Genomic DNA, 9,005 nt, shown 5'->3' with positions numbered 1-9,005 from the left:
TAGATTCAGATCCAGGCATGAGGGATCCTTGTACGTTTTTTTTTTTTTTTGGGGGGGGGGGGGGAGGCATAGAATGCTGATATTTATTTATTTATTTTAGAAAAAAGCAGATTAATATCTTTTGGTGTAGAAGAAAGTTAATTTTATTATTGTTACAATTTGTATTCTTGTTATAGTTAATATTATATCCTGCCTTTCTCCCAATAATGGGATTTAAGACACCTTATAGATTATTAAGAACAGAACAGATTTAAAAACATGCTAAAACCTCAGTAAAACAAATGGGGAAAAGGTTATTTTAAAACAGTTAAACAATCTATAAAGTTTAAACTACTTTAAAAAGCAACAGAATATAAAAAGGCAACAAAACAGCACACCATTAAAAGCCCCTTACACTGAGTTTGTAAAAACCTGACAGAGGTTTATGAAACAGAGATTTTTGGAGCTTTTGCAGGTCAGTTCTGACGTGACTGCACTTTCAATGATGTGCATTCGTGTCATAACTTGAATGTGTTATCAGACGCCATTCCTTTCTATGGGAGCTGCTTGTGAGGTGCTTCTGCAGTGATTCCAAAGTGACCCCTCAGTTTGGTAAAACCGGAAAAAAAAGTGACTTCGCAGAATTCGCTTCCAGGCTCACTTTGATTGCACTGCAAATTGGTCTGGTGTGGAAAACCACTCTGATGTCACCCCTCTTGGCCCCCTGCATCCTGTTCCGTCATTCCCTTCCTCCTCCTTCATGCCATCTCACCCCCTCTGCCACCCTGCAACCCATCCCATCATTCCCATCATCCCCTGCCTTCTCCTGCATCCCAATCCTGGCCCCAGGGACCCCCAGTGAGCTATCCCATCATCATCTGCCTAATCCTGCATCCTGATCCTGGCCCCAGGGACCCCCAGCGAGCTATCCCATCATCATCTGCCTTCTCTTGCATCCCGATCCTGGCCCCAGGGACCCCCAGCGAGCTATCCCATCATCATCTGCCTTCTCTTGCATCCTGATCCTGGCCCCAGGGACCCCCAGCAAGCTATCCCATCATCCCCTGCCTTCTCCTACATCCCAATCCTGACCCCAGGGACCCCCAGCGAGCTATCCCATCATCCTCTGCCTTCTCTTGCATCCCGATCCTGGCCCCAGCAACCCCCAGCAAGCTATCCCATCATCCTCTGCCTTCTCTTGCATCCTGATCCTGGCCCCAGCAACTCCCAGTGAGCTATCCCATCATCCTCTGCCTTCTCTTGCATCCCGATTCTGGCCCCAGCAACCCCCAGTGACCTATCCCATCATCCCCTGACTGCTTCTTCACCCCATGAAGGATGACAGCTAAGGAGGGGCAGGGAAGGAGGACAGCATCCAGAGCCCCACTGAGCATGTGCAAGGGTGCCGATTCGAATCGTTGAACCCTCTGGTGTGGTAATACAATGTGCACTCACTCCCCTTTGCTTGAATCCGCGTAACATGAGTTGCTTGGAATAGAACTGACTTCGCTTCCTCCTCAATTCGGAAGGACAATGGAAAGGCAACCAGGTGTGGTAAAACATCACATTTTAACATGAATTCGCATTGCTAGACAGGAGTGACTCTGGATCTGGTGTGAAAAAACACCACACTTTGCATTGCTAGAACAGGAGTGACTACGGATCTGAGCTGCAACACCGCCCCCCCCCCCCCCCCCCCCCACACACACATATGATAAGGTCCTAGGGAAAGTTTTCCCCTGAGGTGGAAGAATAAGGAGAGTGATCTAAAGTCTGGGTTCATCCACTGAGAAGGTCCTGTCCTTTGTTCCCACCACATGGTAGGTGATAGGGCAGAGAGAAGGGCTTCTTCTAAAGATCCTGAACTTGAACAGGCTCCTATAGGGAGCTAGGCTCTTTCAAATTCTTTAATCACTGAAATAATGTTACAGTTTTGTTGTTGCTTTAATTTGTGTGATAAAATGTAGCCTGGTTTCTCCCCAATCTCCTGGTACTTTTGATGCAAACATTCAAATGCAAATTCTGCTACACATGACAATAGTCTGTTCAAGTCAACACTTGGCATGTTGCATTTTACAATAAAGATTTTTTTTGGGGGGGGGGGGGGAGAGGTGTACTGCAAATTGGTTTAATAGTCTTTACTGCTTTTCCAGTTCTTCCTCTCCTCTTTCACCTCACAAAGACTGAGCAGACAGCCTAATGTGGCCAAACAGAGACAGCAGATGACAGAGGATAATCTTTCCCTATCAGAAGAAAATAGAGCAGGTCTCCTGGCTGTTTTCTTAATCCATGCAGTTCTCTAAGAGGTGGCTTAACTTAGGTTTTCATTACACAAACCTTCCCAGAATTAATTGCTCAAAATGAGAGTAGATATCTGAAGGCCCACCATAACCACATCACCCTGCCTGCACTCAGAGGTTAATGTTTTACTTTCCATACTCTCCAACTCCTCAATAAGGCAGGGACAATCCCTCCCAATTAATTCTCTGTTGTCCCACTTTTTCAGTTGCTTCTAAAATGTCTGTTTCTTTCTCCTCCTTCCACTTTCCCCTGCTGTCCACCACTTATTTCAATTGCAGCAAATAGAGTTCAAAGTGCAAAATAGTTTTTTTAATGATAATATTTATTGAGATTTAACAAAATATAAAAAATTCTTCTGTATACATATTTGTATTTATATTGGTTCTCATCTGAAACAAACAAACAAACAAACCAAAACAAAACAAAAACGGCAGAGAACAACCAAGAAAGTAATTTCAAGATAAGAACAGAAGGGAACAATTAAATTGTCGGCAACCTACTTCTATAAGACATCACAGTTCTCTTGAGCCTATAACGTTGGGTACCAAGTTGTATATGAAGAAAATTCCGTCAAATTGTGGAAAGGGGTTCTGCTAAAAACAAGTTCTGCAAAAATCAGGTTTAGCTATCCTACTCCTGTAGTTATCCATCTTTCTCTGTTAATACCATATTCCCCCAATAATTCCCCATTTCCTCTCGTATTCTTGCTTTGTTTTTCCTGCAATATACATTGTCAATTTATCAATTTCTTTAAATTCAGAAACTTTTATTTTCCATTCTGTTATATCTGGTATTGACTTTGTTTTCCAGTGTCTAGCAAAGACCATTCGTGCTGCCGTAATTAAATACAGTATTATACTAATCTGATTTCTGTCTAACTTTGATTGTATCACCTCTACAATATTTAATAAAAATAATTCTGGAGTTAAGGGTATATTTATTTTAACTGCTTCTTGTATTTCTTTATGTACCTTCTTCCAATATTTTTGAATTTCTTCACATTGCCACCATACGTGATACATTGTACCCACTTTCCCTCTAAAGTGCAAAATAGTTAGTACAGTAGTCCATCAAAAGAAGAAGAGAAGAGTGGGTGGAATCTTGCCCTTTCCAGAAGGCTCAGGCAAAAGTAAACTGCAGCAGCTTCTGCTAGTTTTTGTGTTCTTCCTCATTAATAACTTTTGCCATCCTGACCACATTGTGATATTGATTGGCACATGTATCCCATTTTTTATCAGTGAAATGTTGGAAGGCACGAGGTCCTACATAATCCTGGCCTGTGGGAATATGCAGGATGGATGGCAGAAGGCTCAGGAGGACCTTTTTGGCAGAGTCTTCATCCTGTTTGGAGAACTCTGTACCTCATGGTTAGGCCCAGCCTGTGCACAATTGCTTTCTCTTGAAGAACTGTTTAGAAAAAAGATTGCTATTTATGCAATGTAAATAAAAAATAAACAAAACTTTTATTTTTATCCCGCTTTTCTGTGACAAGACAATCAAAGTGGCTCACAACGCATTAAAATCCACATTCACAACATTGTGTCCCAAATTCCCCCCCTTAAATAAATAAAATGTAACTTTCTTGTGGTTTAATTATTAGGCTTTAGAATTTTATTGAAGTCAATACATTGTTTTTATTTCTGTAGCTTCCTATTAATTATCCCTGTTAACATTTTAAAGAATTCATTGTTCTACCATATGCTAGAAACTGCACTGGGAACATTTTTAGCTGAAAAGACAGCTGACAAAAAATTTAAATATATAACTAATGTGAGTGTGAGCGTGCTTGTGCCATACTTCTTGCCTATGGAAGACAGCCCAACATAATTGCACTTAAAATTCCACTACAGTCACATAACACTGGAGAGCAAAAAAAGAAAGAAAGAAAGAAAAAAAGGAAGCACCTACTTAGAGGATAAGGAAATATATTCCTGCATTCCCCAGTAGTATGTGTTTTCAGTTAGATGCGGTGTAGTCACAGATACAGATTTTTGGAAGATCCAGGTTATCATTGAGCCATGAAACCCAGCCATCTTTCATACTACACAATTATAGTGTTAATGTAATTGCCATGGCAACACCCTCTGGAATGCTGGGATTTTCAGTTTAAGGAGGAGTATTTAGAATTCAGCCGAACACCTTTGGCACTTTACCAAACTACAAAACTCGAATACGTATAGGATATTGCCAGGGTAGTTAAAGTGGAATTATAGTATACAGTACAGTAACTGGATTATGTGAAAGAACACTCAGTGACCATGCACCAATTACACACTCGTCCCATCCTAGCTAGAACTGCTAGGCATAAAAAGTGGCAGGACTTGTGTCATGATGGAACACATGCTGAAATTTTCTCTTCTGCACAACCATTAAGGGGACAGGGACACTGTCTATAAGGAGCTTATTGCACAGGGTTTTCCCATGAAGAAACAGGATTTAAAACAGGGAAATCCTCCAAAAGCAGGATCATTTTTACATGACGTTGTGTATTAACATGTACACAAAGTGAAAAAAATCCCACAAAAGCAGAAATGTCTTCACACGACATCATGCGCATTGAGCATTAACGCAAAAATAAACCACACAAAGTGGACAAAATCGGTTGTTTTTTACTTTTGGGATTTTCCTGAAAGTAAAAAATGGCCAATTTTGTCCACTTTCTGTGTGGTTTATTTTCACGTTAATGCTCAGTGCCCCTCATGAGTGTGGAAACGATCCCACTTTTGTGAGATTTTTCCTGGATTTAAATCCTGTTTTTGCATGGGATTCAGGCACTTAGCCTTCCGTGTGATACACAGGAAGGTGCTTTTGCCCAGGTCTATGTGGGAACCAGGGCGGCCCAGTAGTCTCACTGCAAAGGAGGACAAGGCACAGAAAAATGGAGGACATGACTACAGAAAAGCTGAAAAGCACTCATATAAAAGCAAATGCATGCTTCTTAGAGCCTGCTGTTAAAATGACACACTCATCTTAAGAGGCCAGAAGCTTAGGACTGGAGTGTGGCTTTGGTGCGGCTTTTGGACTCTTAGGATGCATGTGTCATTTAAACAGCATACCTCCAAAGTGACCCGAAGCAGCTTTATTTTGGCCTGTCTGTTCGAGCCCTTAGCCCTGCTCCAAAGGGGAGACTTGTATGGAATCCCTCCTGTACAGAAAATAAAAGCCAGAAACACTCATAGAAATATCAATGCATGCGTCTTAGTTTTGCTCAGAATGGAGGATGTTTTGGAATTCCTCTCAGTCAGAAATGGAGGGCAGGTCCTGGAAAAAGAGGGTGCTTGGTCACTCTGGTGGGCACACAGACACCCCCCCCCGCTAGTTTTGGCACCACATTTCCGTTTCCCACCGTTCATCCGCAAAAGGAAAAGCAAGCAAAATGCAGTCTCTCCATGTTTACCCAAGTGGCTGTGCGCAAACTTTGACCCACAACACTAGGGCTAGGGTGGGTTTATGTGTGTGTGGCGGGAACACATGAAAGAAATGAGGACAAGACTTGGGTTTTAAGGGGCGCCTCTTCTCTTGAACCCCACTTTTTCTTTCTTTCCACAGAGAAAACCCTTCCGCCCAGACTAGGGAAGAAGCCCTCTCAGGGCACGTGGCTCAAATAGTCGCACCAAGACCGAAGTCTCTCAGGGCCTGAACAGACAGGCCAAAATAAAGCTGCTTTGGGTCACTTTGGAGGTATGCTGTTTAAATAACGCATATGTCCTAAGAGGCCAGAAGCCACGCCAAAGCCACGCGCCAGTCCTAAGGACTGAAGTGCAGCTTTGGCACAGCTTCTCGGCTCTTAAGATGCGCATGTCATTTAAACAGCATACCTCCAAAGTGACCTGAAGCAGCTGTTTGGGCCCTCAGTTCCAGCAATTCAAGAGGATCCAGTCTCCAAGGTCTCTGGAGCCACCCAAAACACAGCATAAATAATCCACTTTGAGACTGCTTTAACTGCCCTGGCTCAGTGCTAAGGAATGCTGGGAATTGTAGTTTTTGTGGCACCAGAGCTCTCTGACAGAGAAGGCTCAATGTCCCACAAAACTACAGTTCCATTTCCTGGAACTGAGCCAGGACAGTTAACGCGGTATCAAACTGGATTACTTCTGCCTGTGTTTCGGATGGCTCCAGAGACCTTTGAGACCGCATCTTCTTGATATTGCTGGAGCTGAGAGACTTCGTTTCTTGGGGCCCACATGCCCTGAGAGGGCTTCTTCTCTAGTCTGGGCCCACGGTGGAGGACCTTTTGGAATCCCTCCTGGACGGAAGGTGCAAATGGAGGACAGGTCCTGGAAAAGGAGAACCAAGTCAAGGCAGTTCTTAGTCCTTTTCCAAATGGAGGACAATTGGGAAGTCCTCCTGGAAAAGAAGGCCGAAATGGAGGGCAGATCCTGGGAAAGGGGGAACCAAGTCTGGCGGCCCTCTTCTTAGTCCTGCTCCAAAGGGAGGACATCTTGGAATTTCTCCTGGGCAGAAGGCGGAGATGGAGGACAGGTGCTGGGAAAGGAGGACCAAGCCTGGCCCCTCCTTGCTTTCAGGGTGTTCCGACGAGGCTTTCCCTTGAGTGGGAGCCTGGCGGAGAGAGAGCGAGGCTGCATCCGCACTGCAGAAAAAACCCACTTTGACGCCGCTTTAATTTGTCATGGCTCCAGGGCCAGGCTAGGGAATCCTGGAGGGGGTTGTGGCACCAGCGCTCTAGAATGCTAGAACTGTCCCCCCAAACCCCAGGAAGCCCTTCTCCTGGAGCCAGGGCAGTCAGTGAAAGCGGGGCCAAAGCGCCCCAGGGTTGCAGCAGGCCAGAGGCAGCCTGGCCCGGCCCCTCCCTGCTGGCCTCCCTCCGGTCGTGGCTGGAGCTGGAGGCGTGGGGCTTGCATTGTGACCTCAGGGGAGGCGTTCCCGGGCGAGGCAGGGCCGGAGAAGGACCCCGCGGGGAAGGCAGGAGGCCCCGGGCAGGGAGGGAGGGAGCCTGGGCTGGCTGGCTGGGGCCATCATGGGGGTGACCGTGGAGGCCCACAAGGTGTACCGCTACCCCTTCGAGCAGGTGGTGGCCAGTTACCTCCGCAAGGTAAAGCCCTTGGCCCTCCTTCCCCAGCACTAATCCTGCTTACAATTCTGGGTTTAAGATCATCAATAATCTATAATCTATAACACCATCTCTCTTCTCAGCTCTAAAAGCTCTTCCATCTCGAGCAGGACTAAGAAGAGGAGGACTTGCTCCCCCTTTCCCAGGACCTGCCCTCCATTTCAGCCCCCTCTCCAGCAGGAATTGCAGCATGTCCTCCATTTTGGACTAAGAAGGGCGAATTTACATTTCATTCAGTGTTTTAGCTTTGTTGCTGCTGCTGCTGCTGCTGTTGCTATTTTGGGTTAGGTCCTCCATTTTTCTTGGAAGTTTCCTACATTGTTGGTGCTGCCTCCTCCTCCTCCTCTTCCTCCTCCTCCTTTGTGGTTAGAAACATCTGGTCACCCAGAAGCCTCTTTGTGGGGGTAGTTTTGAGGGGGTTGTTGTTGTTGAGGTGGGGGTAGGTCTGGAGCCCATATCTCTGTTTCCCAAATAACTCTTAATTGCATCCGCACTGCAGGAATAATCCAGGGTTGTTGTTGTTTTTTTGACACTGCTTTAACTGCCCTGGCTCAGTCTGTGGAATCGTGGGAATTGTAGTTTGATGTGGTGCCAGAGCTCCCTGACAGAGAAGGTTCAACGTCTCATCAAATTATGCAATGGGATTCCATAGCACAGAGCCAGGGCAGTTAAAGCGGTGTCAACTGGATTATTTCTGCAGTGAGGTCGCAGCCTCTAGTCTCTAGGGCTGCATCCACACTGGAGAAATAACCTGGTTTGGCACCACTTTAACTCTTTCTTGCTCAAGGCTGTAGAATTCTGGGAATTCCATAGCCTTGAGCCAGACAGGTTAAAGTGGTGCCAAACCGGATTATTTCTCCAGTGTGGATGTAGCCAAGGTGACTCTGGACTGCAACTAAACTAAACTCCCACCATCTCTGACCATACTGTTCCTTCCGGCAGCAGTTGATGGAAGTTGGAGACCACAAAATCCAGCAGGCCACAGGTTCATACATATTGTAAAATAGGGGTTATGTGACCTGCCATATGTTGTTAGACTACATGTCCCAGCAATCCTAATCAGTATAGTCAGTGGTGAAGGAAGCTGGGGAATTGCAGCCCAGTATAATTGAATACTGGACAATGACTCTGGAGGCCAGGGTTTAATTCCCCACTTTGCCATGAAATTGATTGGGTGCCCATTGGCAAATCACATGCTCTTAGCCACAGGGGAAGGCAATGGCAAACCCCCGCTGAACAAATCTTGTTAAGAAAACCCCATGATAGGTTTGTCTTGGGGTCGCCATAAATTGGAAACAACTCGAAGGCACACAATAGCAACAATATTTTGGAGGGCCACATGTTTTCTATTCCTGCTGCAAAGCCTCCACATAGCAGACATGCCCTTGGCTACTGCAATATTGAAACAATGCCCCTGAGATTATTTTCACTGTTACCATTCGAAAAGATAAAAGCCTCACTTGCAGATGTCATTTGGGGGAAAGTATCCTGCAAAGTACTCCAGGCCTAGGAATCAGATATTTAAAATCTAAAGTCAGTGTCTTGAACTGCATTTGTAATCCAGGTGGTAGATAGTTCAGTTCAAGTTAGAGTGGTGCTTAATACCCTCTTTCCTGTTGGGTCTCATCTATTGATGGCTCCTTCTGCATTAGTT

At 45.2% G+C, this 9,005-nt stretch overlaps 1 protein-coding gene across 2 annotated transcripts in view; it reads left to right on the top strand.

Moving 5' to 3' along the window:
• The first annotated feature begins 7,216 nt into the window (after positions 1-7,216).
• Positions 7,217-9,005, top strand: part of PRELID2 (PRELI domain containing 2) — a 47,660-nt gene continuing 45,871 nt past the window's right edge. For both annotated transcript variants that reach the window (XM_089531219.1, XM_089531228.1), the window contains exon 1: positions 7,217-7,333. In XM_089531219.1, coding sequence (XP_089387345.1) covers positions 7,259-7,333 — 75 coding nt within the window. In that variant the 5' untranslated portion in view covers positions 7,217-7,258. The remainder of the gene's footprint in view (positions 7,334-9,005) is intronic.

This window comes from Sceloporus occidentalis, unplaced genomic scaffold (genome assembly GCF_023333645.1).
Source record: "Sceloporus occidentalis isolate IW3139 unplaced genomic scaffold, rSceOcc1.0.p SCAF_1, whole genome shotgun sequence".
Lineage (NCBI taxonomy): Eukaryota > Metazoa > Chordata > Lepidosauria > Squamata > Phrynosomatidae > Sceloporus > Sceloporus occidentalis.
Note: the sequence above shows the minus strand (reverse complement) of the source record. Positions and strands in the feature narration are given on the sequence as shown.